This window comes from Taudactylus pleione, unplaced genomic scaffold (assembly GCF_031769625.1).
Source record: "Taudactylus pleione unplaced genomic scaffold, aTauple2 ptg000201l, whole genome shotgun sequence".
NCBI classification, from domain to species: domain Eukaryota; kingdom Metazoa; phylum Chordata; class Amphibia; order Anura; family Myobatrachidae; genus Taudactylus; species Taudactylus pleione.
Window position 1 is genome coordinate 15,352,500 of NW_028284603.1, and position 18,508 is coordinate 15,371,007.

General features: G+C 45.1%; 1 protein-coding gene across 1 annotated transcript in view; it reads left to right on the plus strand.

Moving 5' to 3' along the window:
• Positions 1-18,508, plus strand: part of SRBD1 (S1 RNA binding domain 1) — a 266,191-nt gene that overhangs the window by 18,140 nt on the left and 229,543 nt on the right. Inside the window, exons 5-9 of the mRNA XM_088477514.1 lie at positions 782-1,126; positions 3,136-3,302; positions 13,635-13,752; positions 13,835-13,973; positions 16,595-16,691. Of these exons, the coding sequence (XP_088333640.1) occupies positions 782-1,126; positions 3,136-3,302; positions 13,635-13,752; positions 13,835-13,973; positions 16,595-16,691 (866 nt within the window). The remainder of the gene's footprint in view (positions 1-781; positions 1,127-3,135; positions 3,303-13,634; positions 13,753-13,834; positions 13,974-16,594; positions 16,692-18,508) is intronic.

Here is an 18,508-nt window from a genome sequence, read left to right on the forward strand (position 1 = left end):
AAATTATTATTATTATCATTTATTTATATGGCGCTGCAATTGTTCCGCCGTGACTTACAAAGTACATAAACAAATAGGTGACCAGTGACTTACAGTACAATACAATACAGGATGAGGACACGGATAATATACATTGCTACATTAGCGACCATAACACCCACATAAGCAGCATAGCTTAAGCAACCAAGTGTTAGGTGCCCTAGTGGGGAGTAAGAAGTAGATGAAAGTAAAGTAAGGAGAAGCACAAGAGGGTAGAGGGCCCTGCTCATGTGAGCTTACATTCTAAAGGGGAGGGGCAGACAAACAGGTGTGACACAGATGGGGTAGACAGGGGAGGAAGGAGCATATGTAGCAGCAAGTTAAGATGAGAGCTGGAAGGCTTTGATGAAGTAGTGGGTCTTGTGAGCCTGTTTGAAGGATTGTAGAGAGGTGGAGAGTCTGATGGGAAGAGGGCGAGAGATCCAAAGGTGGGGAGCAGTATGGGCAAAATCTTGGAGGCGGGAGTGGGAGGAAGTAATCAATTGGCATGAGAGGCGGCGTGCATTTGTTGAATGAAACACAAGCAAATACAAAAGGGACCATTTGCTGCACTCTTATACAGCAAAGCATCACCCCATCGTCTAAATGATAGGATAGCAGAGGTAGAAGAGTTTCCTACACTGCTGAATAGATTTTTTTCTTTTTTATCGTTCTCTCTGCTCAGTTATGTTAATACTGTAATTTAAATGAAGTACAAAATACCAGTAAAAAAAATCTCACTATGTTTCTTAATTCCTTGCAGAGAAAATCAATATCTCTTGATCAGCCTATTAAACAGGAAAAGCCAAAGAGAGTAAAAGCCAAGAACCCGACCCCGCGGAAGGCTGGTCCAAAGCTGGTTAAAGTGAAGGCGGAACGGAAGAGTTTCGGCATTGAGGAATGCCCATCTACCAGCAGCTTGACCATGGACATACAGGTGAAAGACGAGGGTGCCCCAGTGGAGGAGGAGCCATCGGATGATTTCACGTTTGGCGGCCCACCTGTGAAAAAACTCAAGACGTCAGCTGATCCTGCTGGGAAGCCAGTAAAATACAGGGGAACCAGCTCCGACACTGATAGAATAGACATGAACTGGAACTTTGTAGAGGTATGGATGGAAGTATATTAATGTAGTTCCTACAGTGACTGTAACTCTAGATAATGCATAATAGAAGAATAGGTTGGTATTTAATTGGGCTGTCTGAGCATGGGTGACTTCTTGTCTATTAGTTTATTTTATCTTTGGGTTGGAACTTGTGAAGGATAGACGTCACATTGCTCTAGGTTGTATGGTTAATTGTCACTGGCCACAGAGTTATGTTTCATTAGTCTTGTTTTTTTTCACTTGTCTTGTGTCATTGCATTGTAGTTACCTTTAGAATGTATCACACACAGCCTTTTTTTCATTTATTTATTTAAAGAAACCTCACATTCACCAGTACCATACCACAGATTGTCATATATAAAACAACATCTTTTAACCGCTTAACTTGCGTGGTCACATGGAATGCAACAGCAGCCAGCTAGGCTTTTACTACTAACACGGTGTAATATTACAGGCCATGGGGCCTATGGACACGGGTAGGTCGTGTGACACCCCAACGTATATTTAAAAAAAAAAAAAATTTAAATAGCGTTCCCGCTAGGCTGTTTACCGCCGGTGAATGGATGCCCGGCATTTATTCACAGAGACATGAGCGCTTGGGGGTAGCCCGGCAAGTCCGTAAGTGCACGCCCCCTTTTCCCATGGCCATGCCTCTTTTTTGGGCGCGCCAGAGTGCTTTTTCTCTAGGTACGGAGCCCTGGCCGACGCCGGACCTAGAGGAAACGCTATTAAATACATTTTAAAAATATGTTCTTAACTGATTTAATTAAGAAATCAACCTGACAATTTCTGAGGGGTTTTGTGGGAAAATATTAGCTGGTTAGGTAGTTAAAGTGACGGCCTTCAGGTGCAGCAATGGGACCCAAAACCGATTTTGTTTTCTTTTGGTTGCGATCTTTACAAACTGAACATGGGTTGTGCCATAGAACATGACCAGAGACACATCACTGTGTGACCTGATCGTAGATCTGTAGTCTTCCTGCTAGGCTATTTGAGCAGGGCGCCGGGCCCTGCCTGTTTTAGAAATTTTTCTGGAGCACCTGGGAGGCTGACTCTGTAAGCATGACAACGTTTTCAGATGCTGCGATGGTACACCACACAGCTTTAGCATCACGTCCAAAAGTTTTCCCTTCAAAATGACAAAGTGTTTCCTCCGCAATGTTCAGCCCTCTGCCCGAAAAAGTCAGAGAGTGAACACTAGAATTGTGTCTATCAAGTACAGTCTTGAAGGAGCATTTATTTACTTGTGTTTGTTTTGTGACAGGGTCCATTGTGCATGTAAACCCCAATCATACAGGATGTGATGTACCAGGAAATGATAATGTGTATATGTGTTATTGCATCCTGAGTGGCTACAAAGGTCCTCTTCAGGGGATTTCTCCAGGGCTGAACTCTTATTGAACTAAAGTGATTGTTGATCTGTACACTTGTTGAGAGTTATACACTGAATGCAGCATTTTCACATCTGATTGTAGCTCTGTACACTTGCTGAGAGTTATACACTGTATGCAGCATTTTCACATATGATTGTAGATCTGTACACTTGCTGAGAATTATAAACTGAATGCAGCATTTTCACATCTGATTGTAGCTCTGTACACTTGCTGAGAGTTATACACTGTATGCAGCATTTTCACTTATGATTGTAGATCTGTACACTTGCTGAGAATTATAAATTGAATGCAGCATTTTCACATCTGATTGTAGATCTGTACACTTGCTGAGAGTTATACACTGAATGCAGCATTTACACATCTGATTGTAGATCTGTACACTTGATGAGAGTAATACACTGAATGCAGCATTTTCACATCTGATTGTAGATCTGTACACTTGCTGAGAGTTATACACTGGATGCAGCATTTTCACATCTGATTGTAGGTCTGTACACTTGCTGAGAGTTATACGCTGAATGCATCATTTTCACTTCTGATTGTAGATCTGTACACTTGCTGAGAGTAATACACTGAATGCAGCTTTTTCACATCTAAAAAAAATAAATCTTTCTTCAGGTGTTATCGGAAAGGACAAATGTTGAAGCCTGGGTTTGCTCAAACCTGATCCAGCTCTTTCAGGATGAGAACACAATTCCCTTTATTGCTCGCTATAGAAAGGAGCTGATTAACAATCTAGATGCAGATGCTTTGAGAGAAGTACAGCAGAGCTTGGAGGAGTTACGGTAAGATTTAATTACGGTAAACCAAATTATTGCACCCAGTGTACTAGAGAAGATGTTAGCAGTCCTAGCTGTAGAGAGAGGAGGTTGCTAGTGCCCGTGGTTGCCAGTGTGTGCTGAACAATACATGGTGTGATTTATAGTTCAATGACAGCTGAGTAATAATGCAGAATTATGTGAATATAAAATGGTTTTCTTCAATATTCTATTTCTGCTTTAAACGGAACATCTAGAGTATAGAAATAGAGATAAATCATCTTAAGGTCAGTGGAAAGTTTCTGTGGCAGATGGGAAGCTGCCTGGAAATAACAGCACTAGGCACTGGCACACCTCCATGTTCTTTTTTAGGGAGAAAGCTACAGTACTCCCGGCATATTCTGCAGTGTCCAAGGTCTTCCCAAATTAACTAAATAGTCACATTGAAATGTATTTTGTAAACTTATAAAGTCCTCTCCATTTTCAAGTTTATACAGTGTGGCAATCATTTCTTATTGAAAATTATGATTTTTAACAATTTCGGGGTGATGCAGAGCTGGATTCAATCGAGGTTTGCAGAGAGAACCATGTTCTCCCCATGCTATTTTTCTCTGGCTATATTTCTCTGCTGCCTGACACTGTGACTCTGCCGAAAGTCGCGCTGCACGGATGTTTTATATAGAAACGTTAGCGCAGAGTGACTTATTGGCCACATCACAGTACAGCTCACTGCCCGGAGCAGCCCATGCAGGAAGGATGTTGACGGCTTCCACCTCATGCTAGACCCACCCTGCCCGAGCCACCCCCTGCCGAAAGGAGAGTGCCGGCTGCCTCCTGCACCTCGGCCCAGCTTGAATTGGAGGCAAGAATTCGTACTCCGGTGCAACAGGACATTTACACGTAGGCAAAATTCAGAAAGAGCATGGTGACACTGCGTCGTGCTATGCAGAATTGTGTGTACGCGTAATTACGCCTATTTCCACAAGGTACTTGTGACCCTAGAATAGGGCTGGTGCAAGTGCACACTTATAAATTTAACAGCTATGAAACCAAGTGTATAGATGGGAGCGGACTGGCTGCAGAGATGCGCACACAACTGTGCATATGGGTGACGACTATCTGTATGTAAGAGCTGATTCTGAGCCTGGCACATTTTTCCATCTGTAGCCACAACCGCCATCATTCGTTTCTGGACATGCACCCACTCTATGTTATGAATCTCGCTGTGTGGATAATGATAGCCACTCTGCAGAACCTAAGATACGGGTTGAGCCACCAATGATGCCCCCTGGACTTATATCTCAACAGTGCAAAATTGCCAACCAAATCCGTGAGATAGGGGAGTTGCGATACAGTAACATAAAGGCAACACGCAGACTGGACAGGATAGACCATATCAGGAAGGTCAGAATTCAGGGAGTGGGTCTTGGCAGGCACATATCCAGAAACAGTGGTCAGTAAATGGGCAGGTAGCGGCCAAATGGAGGTCCAAGAAATGTAGCAGAGGTGATACACAACAAAGAAGAACCAAATATCTACAAGGAGCACAACACACCTAACTGACAGGGAAACCTAACACCATCAAAGCTGGAAATGCACTGAGTGTAGTTATGTAGGCTTTACCCAATCAGCTGCTAGGATGGAATCATGTGAGCATCCACATGGAAATAGAGCTTGATTGATCAGCTGTGAAGCAGAAGCCCTGAAAATTTGTGAAATCAGGGCACGTGCTCTGTAATTAATTTCTGAGAACTGCTGAGCTGTAGAACCAGGGTGAAAAGCAGTTGCTTAGTAACCTCAGTACACAAAAAAGAAATCATAGATAACAGACAGATCAGAACAGCAAAACGTAAGGTCCGTCTAAAACAGGCATCACATCTCCATCCACACGCTACAGAAGTTGGCTTACAAGCCCAAGACACTTCCATAACACTCCCACTAAAGGGAACAGTTTACAGACCCTCCAACATGACCCCTTCCACCAGATACAACAGCCTCTGATCCTGAACTTCCTTCTTAATTTATGATGCAGACACCTGTGTAGAAACTCCTTTCGACTCAATTAACTAGTTCAACACAGGTGACTGCAATTATAAATTAGGTGGGAAGTCCAGGAGCAGGGAGCATTTTGTACCTGGTGGAAGGGGTCATGTTGGTAGGCAGTTTTGTGGGATCGCATGGTCGCTACCCAGAAATGATCCTTTTCATGGAAAGAGTGTTCCTATCAATCCTTCCACGATTTCCGTCCATGTGCCTATTACTGATTCGGTGCATGCACAGTCACCGAATTCTTTCCATGGTGCATGCGGGGGATGCTGAATGCATCCGACTCAGGATCAGGCCCTTAGTTCTGTTATGATTTGTATTTGAATGTTGCTGGTGTGATTTGGTTATATGTTTATATTCAGAATCGGATGACTCCACAGGATCTGAACATTTTTCTTTTTCAAAGTAGTGTCCTTCATACTCTATACACTTTTACATTTTTGATGCATTTTCAGTTCCTTCGTCACAATAAGCTGAACCCGTTGGAATGAGATGCCAAGTGAAGGCGAAAGTTTGCGTAAAGTTAGCCTTCTGTAATGTTACAGCGGTGGATGGTCTTCCAGAATGTGCTTAGTCAGTCACTCACGTATTACCCTCTTTAAAGTGCTCCCGCCACTGAAATACGGCAGCACGGCTATTGGTTTCTCCACCGTAGGCTTGCCGTAACATTTCATGAGTTTCATTTCTGCTTTTCCCATGTTTAACACAAAATTCAATCATACATCTGACGTAATCTCACAGACACGTCTTCCTCATCCGCTATGTTGAAACGTACAAAGATCTTCCACTCCCTGTGACCATACAAAGAAGACTACAGCAGTCCAGCTGCAGGTTCAGACACATCGATGTATGAGCTTCACAATAACTAGCATGGCGTTACCACATCTAACTATGGGACAGAAAATCAGAGGCAGTCTCATTACATTTCAATCAGCCCTCGTATATAAAATCAGATGTCCTGACTGATTGACTGACTCATCAAAGCCCAGCCCAAGCCCCTGGACCTAGAAACATGAAAATCGGGGAGTATATTCCTTCCAGGGTGCCCATTCCTAGTAGGTGCCCACTAGGACGTGATTGTTCGGAATTCGACTCCTAAGGGGATGAAAAGGGCTAAAATGTTTTGTCCCCCTGTGCAATGTCCTGTCTGACTGACTCATTATAGCTGTAGCACAGTTCTTATTCAAACACCAACTGTCACCCCAAGTGCTGCCAAACATCACTGGCAGTTGAGGTAGGCTCCTCTATTTGAATAGTGAGGGAAGGGAACGTGTTACTACAGAGGTGAGAGGAAAATGTGTTACTACAGATGTGTCCACATACATCTATCCTCCATGGGCTACAAGTCGCACCACACAACGCGGGAGCTCCGTGTGCCTCGGTAGCGCCGAGCATCTTTCGTGCGACTTTTTACATTCAAATGCGTCTTATTCACACAGTGATATAGCTAGCACAAGCAGTTGATTAAAATGATATCTAGCATGCCTATATTCTTTGTGCATCTGTGGGTGTATCTGACATGTGAAATGCTACGTTACAGTGTAAGCGGCTGTAACACTGTAACGTAGCGTTTTGCATGCAGATACACCCGCAGAAGCACAGAGAACTTGGGCATGCTGCATATCATTTTAATCAGCAGAAACTGCTTGTGCTAGTTATATCACTGTGTGAATAAGACACCTTTTGAAGGTAAAAAGTTGCACGAATGACGCTCTGCGCTACAGAGTCACGCCACGGCATGGCACAATAAGAAGGGCTGATTAACACACAAGGAGGCTAGATGTATGAGGACACATCTGTACACAGGTGAGGGAGGGGAATTTCAAATGTGTTACTACAGAGGTGAGAGAGGAAAAGGTGTTACTACACAGGTGAAGGAGGGGAATGCCAATTGTGTTACTAGAGGGTGAAGGAAGGGAATGTGTTACAATACGGGCGAGGGAGGGGAATATGTTACTCCAGAGGTGTGGAAGGTGGAATATGTTACTCTACAGCTGAGGAAGGGGAATATGTTACTCCAGAGGTGAGGAAGGGGAATAAATTACTACAGGTGTGAGTGAGGGTAATGTGTTACTACAGGTGTGAGGGAGGGGTTGTATTTCTAAACGGGTGAGGGAGGGGAATGTCGAATGTGTTACAACACAGGCGAGGGAGGGAAATGTGTTACTACAGAGGTGAGCGAGGATAATGTTTCACTACAGAGGTGAGAGAGTGGAATGTGTTAGTACGCAGGTGAGGGAGTTTAATGTCTTACCATATCAGTAATGCATTACTATAGAAGTGAAGGATTCACTTGTTACTGGAGAGGTGAAATGGATACAGTAAATATCTAAGGTCTGCCTTGGTAAAACTGGGTACAGCTGCTTATATATATATATTTATATATCAATATCTTTGGTATAATTGGTTAATCATACACCTGACTATAATTCTACAAAATCCCTGACTTTGTGTAAGTGGACATAGAAGAATTTATGCTGTTTTGAAGGCAAAGGGTGATCACACGAAATATTGATTTGATTTAGATTTCTCTTCTGTTTAAACTATATATATATATATATATATATATATATATATATATATATATATATATATAATATACTTCAGGGTCCATAGGGCTCCACGGGAAAACAATTGGGTGTAGGTGGGACCTTGGAGGACTGGACACCAACAGTAAAGCTTTTCAATCCTAGGATGCTCCGGTCCTTCCCCCTATAACCCGCCCACAGCCTGAGGGCAACTCAGTTTCGTTGGTGTCTGGCAGGAGCTGGGTCACCATTTTTAACAGTGGGGCTGCTTCAAGCAGCCCAAGCTTATTTTAATGATTTGAATTTTATTTCAACTATTTTACACTGAGCAGCAGAAAAAGACTGTCCCTTGGACATCTGCGCGACACCAAGGCCCGACTAGGTACTTCTGGTGGGGCTCTGAGGGGCTAGCTAGCAGGCTTCCCCAGCCCGGAAACCAGGGGACAGGTAAGGCGGATCCCCCTTGCGAGGGCCCGCATCTTTATGCAGTCTAGTCTCAGGAGATGGACAGGAGGCGCTGATGTGGACACTGGTGCGCCCACGACTCCACTTGACCACCGGGGCATTATTATACTGGCGCAGAGGCATATTGATAGGCCAGGGGACCCGGTGGTTAACGTCAGCACGGGGAGAAGGCACTCTCCCTGCAGTCCCTCCCCCAGCTCAGGGCGCCATTACACTGAGCTGCTCCTCCCTCACCCTCCGCCCCCTCAGAAACGCACGTCAGCCATATTCTGCTTCACAAGTTTCCGGGAAAGCTGGGTCCAGTCTCCCTGTATACCTCTGCCATGGGCCAGGTTATACAGCGCTATAGCCTACCAGCCACTGCAGTCTGTATAATTGATTGTAGTGCCAGGTGCAGATATATAACGTTTTTCTCTGTGTTTGTATGTGACTTGAGCTAGCGCTGATCTCTACTTTCTATACTGTCAGCTTATACTGTACCTTTCCCTTTATTCAGATTTACCGTGACATACTAAGGTATAGGGAGTTAATTGTACCTCACATCTCCCATATATATTTGTGAGGGCTGTCACATACTATATAGCGTGGTTGCACGCTACACTGCGCCATATTACACATACTGCAGGGTGTTCACTGCCCTGTATCATAATATGTATTTTTTTTTTAACCACTTTTTTCTTTATTGAAGCATCAAACGACACATAATAAATAGATTAAATTATATTATAAAATTACAAAGCATTTTAGAGTCAATTATAACATCACATATTTGTTTACAGTAGAAGAACAAAATGGCCACAGCAGGTACTCCCTGCAAATCCTTTGCCTCCCCCATGAGTAAACGTACTGTCTACCTCAGTACAGAGTTTGGCTAATAACTCAGCAGTTTTTCAGCAAATGCTGCAAAAGGAAAAGCCTTTACCTACTAAACCTACTAAACCTGCTGTGTTATCTTCCCAATACACCTAGTTATCTGATTCTGATATATCATCTGGGGAGGCAGAAGACGCAGACCTCTCTCACTCTGGCTTCATCTCTGGAGACGGGGAGCCACCCTCTAAATTAAATATACCTGCTCTGGTTAGAGCTGTAAAATGTATTTTACAAATAGAAGAAGAAGAACCCGCTCCTAAGACAAAACAACCACTTTTTAAATGACAAAAGCTAGTTTTACCAGAGTTCCCTCATTCTGATCAGCTATCTGATCACATGAGTGAAGCTGGGTGGCAAAAGCCATTGAGAGTTGGGCCGAGGCCCTAGAAGAGACATTTCCCCCTGATGTTGCAAGGGAACAACTATCCTACATATCTCACATTAGAGATGCAGCCTCCTACTTGGGAAGAGCAGCTATGGATACGGCTCTCATGGCCTCCAGGATATCTGCCACTTCGATAGTGGCCCGCTGTATTGTTTGGCTCCATTCCTGGAAAGCAGACTCAGTCTCAAGAAGGGCTCTGGAGTCTCTTCCTTATTCTGGAGATATCCTATTTGGTCCAGAATTAGATATATTTGTGACTACTTTGGCAGCTTCCAAGACGGCGTTCCTGCCCTCTATATATAATACAAAGCTTTGGACGTCATCCTTTCGGTCCTTTCGTCTTAAAGGAAAAGCTAAGGGTCAGTCCTTTCCACGACAGCAGGCATCAACCAAGGCCTCCAAGCCTAGGGCCAAACAAGCCTGGGCCACTAGACGTCCACCTGCCAAGTCTGAAGACAAGCCTACGCTTGAAGGGGCGGGACTCCCCCGGGGGCTCCCAGGGTGGGAGGCTGACTTCTTCAATTCGCCCAGGTCTGGCGTCAGACTACCTCAGACACCTGGGTAAGAGAAGTGGTCTCCCGCGGATATGCTCTATCCTTCCTAAGGTGACCCCCCCCAGCAGTTCTTTTCCACAGGGCCTCCATCGGACCCAAGCAAGGCCCTGCTGCTCCAAAAAGCCATTCTGTCCTTACTGAATTAATAATTCCAGTCCCCTCCTCACAACGAGGCAAAGGCTATTATTCCACCATTTTCCTGGTTCAGAAGCCCAACAGGTCTCATCAGCCAATCCTCAACCTCAAATCTCTGAACAAGTTTATCAGGGTGCCCAGGTTTCGTATGGAAACCCTCTGCTCTATTATCCTGGCTATGCAGCCTGGGGATGTTATGATGTCTCTGGACATTCAGGAAGCTTACCTACATGTACCTATAGCGACTTCTTATCAACAATATCTCCGGTTTGCTATCCTACAGCAGCATTACCAATTTCAGGCCCTACCGTTTGGCCTCTCAACTACTTAGACGACCTCTTGCTGTTGGCCAGCTCCCCAGAGATTCTTCACCTCCATCTGCAGGTCACAATTGCCTTCCTACAAACGTACGGGTCTCTGATCAACTGGAAAAAGTCTTACCTGACACCTTCTCAAAGAATGGTGCATTTAGGAGCCTTCTTAGAATCTCAGGTTCAGAGGATCTTTCTAACAACAGACAAGATATCCTTAATACAACACTGAGGGCCTGATTCAGAGTCGGACGCTCTGAATCAGGGCCGTCCTTCTTGTTTTTCAGAGCGGCCTCCTGGCCGCTCGCATAGCTGTGGGTTACCACCCACAGCTATAGCGAGCGACCATGAAGATGGTCGCGATGGTCAAGCCCATCGCGACCATCGGGCTTGCGACGCGACCCTTGTGGGCTCTCAATTGGGAAGCAGATTTCCTCAGTCGTGACAACGTGCATGCAGGAGAGTGGTCTCTATATCCAGAAGTCTTTCAGCTCCTGGTGGACAAATGGGGTCTGCCGGATGTGGATCTCATGGCCTCAATACACAGCAACAAACTTCCAGTATATGGAACCAGGACAAGGGACCCCTACGCAGCCGTTGTGGACGCCTTGTCAGTGAAATGGACCTTCCATTTGGCATACCTCTTTCCCCCAATATCCCTGCTTCCTCGAGTTCTTCGGAAGTTCAAGCAGGAAGAAGGCACAGTCTTGTTGATAGCTCCGGCTTGGCCCAGACGCCATTGGTACTCTGATATTCAGAGTCTCTCCATAGACGTTACTCTTCAACTTCCTCTACTAGTAGACCTGTTGTCTCAGGGTTCATGTCTACATCCGGACCTAGCCCGTCTGTCTTTAACATCTTGGCTCTTGAGACATCCCTCCTAACGGCGAAGGGATTTTCCAGCTCTGTGGTCCTGACCATGCTCAGAGCACTTATACTGACCTCAGCCAGAATTTATCACTGAATATGGCATACATATTTCCAATGGTGTGCTCCTAGAAACTATGACCCTCAAGTTTTTACGGTTTCTAGAATACTTGCCTTTCTACAGGCTGGATTAGATCTAGGCCGCCGCCTAACATCTCTGAAAGTACACGTCTCTGCTTTGTCCATCTTGTTCCAGCGCAGAATTGATCCTCTACCGGTGTTCACACCTTCCTGCAAGGTGTTCTATGTATACAACCTCCCTTTGTCCCTCCTGTGGCTCCAACCTCCATTCGAACCCCTGGAATCAGCGGATGTCAAGTGGCTCACTGCAAAGACTCTGTTTCTTCTGGTTGTCGCATCTGCCCATAAGGTATTGGATTTAAGGGTGCTTTCATGTCGCTCCCCCTTTCTAATTTTTCATCGGTACAGTGCGGTTCTTAGAACATGCCTGGACTTCCTTCCCAAGGTGGCCTCCCGTTTCCACCTAAATGAGGATATTGTGGTTCCGGCCTTTCAATCACCAGACCTCTCGACAGCTGTGGCCTCTTTGGATGTGGTCCGTGCTCTAAAGATCTACGTCGACCGCACTACTTCCATCAGCCCGACGTGGCGCCTCAGCTGAAAAGCTATGCAGGGCGACCACCTGGTCGTCTGTCCACACCTTTCTTAGGTTTTATGCCTTTGATACATTTGCCTCTCAGGATGCTTTGGAACAATCCCATTGTCACCCTGTGGAGCCCTATGGACCCTGAAGAAGAAAAGGAGAGTTATGATAAAACTTACCTTTGTTAACTCTTTTTTTTTTTTTTTTTAACATTCATAGGGTCCACCGGGCACCCGCCCTGACGCTTCTGGCTTCTATGGGTTTCTCCTCTTGGTAACTTCTTTCCTTCTCAGTGTGTGAGTGTGATTCTTCAGTGTACCAGTTTTCCTTCTCTCTTCTCCTGCTCCTGCCTTGGGCTTGTTAACAAAACTGAGTTGCCCTCAGGCAACTCAGGCGGGGTATAGGGGGATGGACCGGAGCATCCTGGGATTGAAAAGCCTTGCTGTTGGTGTCCGGTCCTCCAAGGTCCCACCTACACCCCATCATCTCCCTGTGGACCCTATGGACTTCGAAGAAAGAGAGTTAACAAAGGTAAGTTTTACCACAACACACACACACACTCTCACTCTCTCACTCTCTCTCTCTCTCGTTTTAGAAAAAGAGTGAACTCACCAGGCTTTTTTTCAAAATAGAAAAGGTATACTCAGCATTTTTTTCTTCGATCTGGCAGTCGTAAATGGTCAACGTTTCAGTCCACGCAGGGACCTTTCACAAGACCCACACTATGTGTGGTTGCTGTACAGGTTGTGGGTCTTGAGAAAGGTCCCTGCGTGGACCGAAACGTTGACAATTTACGACGGGTGTAGTAGGTAATACCGCCGGCCGCATGGTTCAAATCCGGACAGCGGAAGCCCGGCAGAGGTGAAGATCCCGATCGCTAATAAGGTAAGTATTTACTAACCCGGGTTAGTAAACCCTAACCCTCCCTTAGCGTTGCCTAACCCTAACCTCCCCCCGCCCCCAAGTGCCTAACCCCAACCTCCCCCTCCCTGCAGCCTAAACCTAACTCTTTCGGGGGGGGGGGGGGGGTGTCTAACCCTAAGTACCCCCGGGAGCCCTAAAACCTAACCCTACCCAACCGCGGCGGTCGGCGCACGGCTTACCTTCGTTCATTATGTCGGGCTCCCGGTGTAGGTCTAATGACAGGTGTCGGGTTTTCAACGACTGTATTAGTACTTTGCCGGGATTAGACAGTCAGGAAGCCGGCGGTCGGAATTTAGACCGTCGGCTTCCTGACTACTTCCCTTTACGACTGCCAGATGCAGGAATAAAATGCTGAGTTTACCTTCTCTATTTTTAAAAAAAGCCTGGTGAGTGCGCTCTCTTTTCTGAAATGATTTATAGTGGCCCCATCACTGGACTAAAGGCCTGAGTTAGGCACCCCAGCAAAGATGTACAGTATATGCATAAGTGAGTGCTGCTCTATTCCTGATGTGTGTGTGTGTATATATATATATATATATATATATATATATTACCTGTAACGCTGGCTCTAAAATCAATTTCAACAATATTTTATTTTGCCGTTCAGGTCTGTTACCAAAAAAGCTCACACTCTTATAGAGAGACTGAAGAAAGAAGGAAAGCTGAACTCCAGCTTACAGGCGGCCATGCTGAACTGCAGATCTATGGATGAGATTGACCATGTGGTTAGTACACGGCTCTAAGCGCAGCTGATACTCGCCTGTGTATAGTGCTTTACTATAGAACTAACACTTCTCTACTATGCAGTACACTCCATACAAAACTGGAAGCAAAGGAACCAAAGCACAAAGAGCCAGGCAACTGGGACTAGAAACTGCGGCCAAAGCCCTGATTGAAACCCCGCAACAGCTCAACCTGCACATGTACATTAAAAATAACATGGAAGGTAAATATGACATAGCAATTAGGAGACCATTCCCCGCTTTGGTTACGGCTTTGCTCCATGACACAGCTCCACCTAGAGACAGGCTTGAAATCAATATGATAAAGTATTAGTAGCTGATGATCTTTTCTTTTATGTAATTTATTAATATGAACTGTAATGAAATATAATAATACAACATAGACATCCAGCAAGGCTCAAAGTATCTTAAGCTATCAGCGTATAGTATCTTGTTCATATTGGCCTAACTTGTTATAAATATGTTGGCCTGAAATCGCTGTCCTTGGTACTCCGAATTATTGTTAATGTCTTAATGCAGGGGTCAGGGAACTTTTTTTTACCTTTCACCCCAAAATATATTTACATACGCCAACGTTACCCCCTTGATTTGAAAGGAAGGAAATCATATAGTATTGCCCCCATATAATGCCCCTGTAGTAGTTAGTGCCCCCATAGTTATGTCCCTGTAGTAGTGCCCCCATATAATGCTGGAATTAGTAGGCGCACCATTTATTTTGTGATCTGATTAGCTGTCTTGTTTGTCCCCCCACATATGCATAGTGTGGGAATTACTGATGTACAAAACAAGGATTGGCTCCTCTTCCTCTATACATGCAGAATCAGTGCAATATCTGGCTTTTATTTAAGAATTATAGTCATCAAAATACATTTATTTTATGCATTGCTTAAAGTTTGGCTGGTTGCTGTTACTCTGCACTTGAGGTGTACTATAATGTTAGTCACTAGAGGGCAGTGTTGTACAACAAACTGGCAGTGGTACGATTTGCTTATTACAGTACCTTTATCAGAGACCTATATTTCACAGTTAGTTTGTTACTTAATGTATCGTGTTGTTTTCTTGTTTTTGCTGTTTTGCATTTGTGATTATACAGCATAATTTAAATGCTTATTGAGGCCTGCTGTGTGTAGATCACCTGTTTAGATTCTTGTGTGTAATACTTGTCTGCAGTAATTGCAGTCTGATCTCAGTGCTGTAATGCATGATCCATAGTAAAACAAATGACCTGTAGTAGGGCTCAGGGATGGGCCATATGCACAGGTGCTAGGAGCACAATAAGCCATTAGTAAGGCTTAACAAAAAAATATCAAGGGACAATGAGGTTGTAAATAATTCTCCGGCTACAGGTGGGCTGGGAATTGCCTCACAGGTCACCCATAGTTGTGCAGGTGAGGGATGGCACTGCGGACTGAATGCTCCTCACCTTGTGGCTTTGTAATTGTATACCAGGCCTCACTGGTCACATCAGCAGTCATATAGCAGAATTCCCCACAAAGCTTCATGAGAATGAAGGACAGAAAATAGTTTTTAACATTAACGTCCTACGTGAGGTAACATCCACCACCTCAGTATGATCTACTACATCTCCTCTTAATAATGTTCTGCCCGAGGTTTCATCTACCAGCTCAGTATGATCTGCTACATCTTCTCTCATTAATGTTCTGCCTGGGGTATCATCTACCACCTCAGTATGATCTGCTACATCTCCTCTTATTAATGTTCTGCCTGAGGTATCATCTACCACCTCAGTATGACCTGCTACATCTCCTCTTATTAATGTTCTGCCTGAGGTATCATCTACCAGCTCAGTATGATCTGCTACATCTTCTCTCATTAACATCCACCAGCTCAGTATGCTTTGCTACCTCTTCTCTCATTAATGTCTTGCGTGAGGTAACACCTACCAGCTCAGTATGATCTGTTACCTCTCCTCATTAAGATTCTGTGTGAGGTAGCCTCCACCCGCTCAGTATGATCTGTTACCTCTCCTCATTAAGATTCTGTGTGAGGTAGCCTCCACCCGCTCAGTATGATCTGTTACCTCTCCTCATTAAGATTCTGTATGAGGTAGCCTCCACCAGCTCAGTATGATCTGCTATGTCTTGTCCTGCTTGAGGCAACACCCACCAGCTCAGTATAATCTGTTACCTCTCCTCTCATTAATGTCCTGCGTGAGGTAACTCCCACCAGCTCAGTATGATCTGTTACCTCTCCTCTCATGAATATTCTGCAGAAGGTGTCATCCACCAGCTCAGTATGATCTCCTACATCTTCTCTCATTAACACCCACCAGCACAGTGTGATCTGTTACCTCTCCTCTCATTAATGTCCTTCATGAGGTAACACCCACCAGCCCAGTATGATCTGTTACCTCTCCTCTCATTAATGTCCTTCATGAGGTAACACCCACCAGCCCAGTATGATCTGTTACCTCTCCTCTCATTAATGTCCTTCATCCTTCATGAGGTAACACCCACCAGCTCAGTGTGATCTGTTACCTCATGAAGGACAGTAATGAGAGAAGAGGTAACAGATCATACTGAGCTGGTGGGTGTTACCTCATGAAGGACATTAATGAGAGAAGAGGTAGCACCCACCAGCTCAGTATGATCTGTTACCTCTTCTCTCATTAATGTCCTTCATGAGGTAACACCCACCAGCTCAGTATGATCTGTTACCTCTCCTCTCATTAATGTACTGCGTGAAGTAACATCCAGCAAAAATGACCCATAAGGAGTGTGGGGAGGGAATTCTCTGTAGCGGAGTGAATGCTAACATTGTCTCTGTGGAGGCCACTATACCATTTTTTTATTTTCTGTCAAAGGTCTTTCAAAGCTTCAAGATATCGAGACAGGAGTGCAGCACATCTTAGCAGACATGATTGCGAAAGACAAGGACACGCTGGAACACATCAGAAACCTGTAAGTACTAACGCTCACTCTCATTCACCCTGGCACACTAACATTGTCATTCTCACACTCACTCACTCGCTCGCTCACACACACATACACACTCTCACACACTCACTGGGATGTATACCGACATCCGACTCTCGGCAAGGGACTTAAGATAGGCGTCGAAACACCGAAGGACACCAGACCGGACGAGGTAAGTCCGGGGTGGCCTTAGCGTTTGCCACAGAGGGGAGGGTTAGGTTTAGGGAGCGAAGCGGGGTTAGGTTTTGGGGGGGGAGGTTAGCAGTAGGTACCCCTATGGGGGGTTAGGATTAGGATTAGGCACTCCCCGTGGGGAGGTTAGGGCTAGTTACCCTGGCAGAAGGAGCGCACTCTGCCTTGTTCAGGCCATCCTAGGAGGTCATTCATATTCCTGGGATATTGACATTGCACTTACTAAAGCTGGCCACAAGGCAAACATTGTACCTGAAAACCCACTGAGGGACCGGCGCTCAAAAACACATTTAGGACAGACCTAATTTCATGGTTTTTTGTGCCACAGTTTCAATTATGATTTATTAAAACTTTCTGCCAAAGCAAATTTTTTTGGTTCTTTCTATGCATGTAATAGTAATATATTAAAATACACAACTTTCTTCTTCAGGGTCCATAGGGATCCACAGGGATACCATGGGGTGTAGGTGGTTGGAGCTAACCGGGCACCAAACAATCAAAGATTTAGCTCCCAGGATGCCCCAGGCCTCCTCCACATATACCCTGCCCCCATCCAAAGGCAGGTCAGTTTGAGTTTGGTGCTGGCAGGAGCCGGGTCACACCTTTAGACAGGGGGAAGCTTTATTTTTAATATTTTTATTTATTTTTTTTTCTTTAGAGCAAGCAGCGTGGGCGTCCTAATGGGCGCCTGTGCTGCTGCTCCAACAACCTTCGCCGGTGAGCGGTTCGGTGATTACGGCAGGCACCAGCTGGGCTTAGCTATCTGCTTCACTGGGGACCCAGGGCTGCAGTCGGACAAACGGCGAGATAAGGTAAAGTGATTCCCCGCTTGCAGGGAATTGCGTTCTATGCAGTCCTTATATGGAGACTAGCTGGAGGACGCTGCAGTGGGGTGTCCGGTTCACCCACATCCCCACTAGACCACGGGGCATCTAAAAGTCTGGCATCGGGGACTGTTTGTTGAGGCCAGCAGCCCCGGCTATTGATGCAGCACTGGGGAGGTGGGCTCTCCCTTGGCAGCTCCTCCCCCAACTCAGGGCGCGGTCCTTCACAAGAGGTTTCCCGCCTGTGAGCTGTATCTCATCCTCATCCTCCTCCCACTGTGAGACGCTCAGTAGCCATTGTGCAGAGCATTGCTGGGGCTACAGGTCCCAGGAGAATCGGGTCTGGTCTTCTTGTATACCTCTCCCCGGAGCCAGGTTATACAGCGCTCAATCCTACCAGCCTATTAAGGCTTGAGTAGTTGATTCAGTGCCCATTGCAAGTATATTTACAGTGCATCCGGAAAGTATTCACAGCGCTTGACTTTTTCCACATCTTGTTATGTTACAGCCTTATTCCAAAATGGAATAAATAATTTTTTGTCCTCCAAAATTCGACACACAATATCCCATAATGACAATGTGTAAAAAGTTTTATTATTTAGATTTTTCGCAAATTTAATAAAATTAAAAAAACTAAGAAATCACATGTACATAAGTATTTACAGCCTTTGCTCAATACTTTGTTGATGCACCTTTGGCAGCAAATACAGCCTCAAGTCTTTTTGAATATGATGCCACAAGCTTGGCACACTTATCTTTGGGCAGTTTCGCCCATTCCTCTTTGCA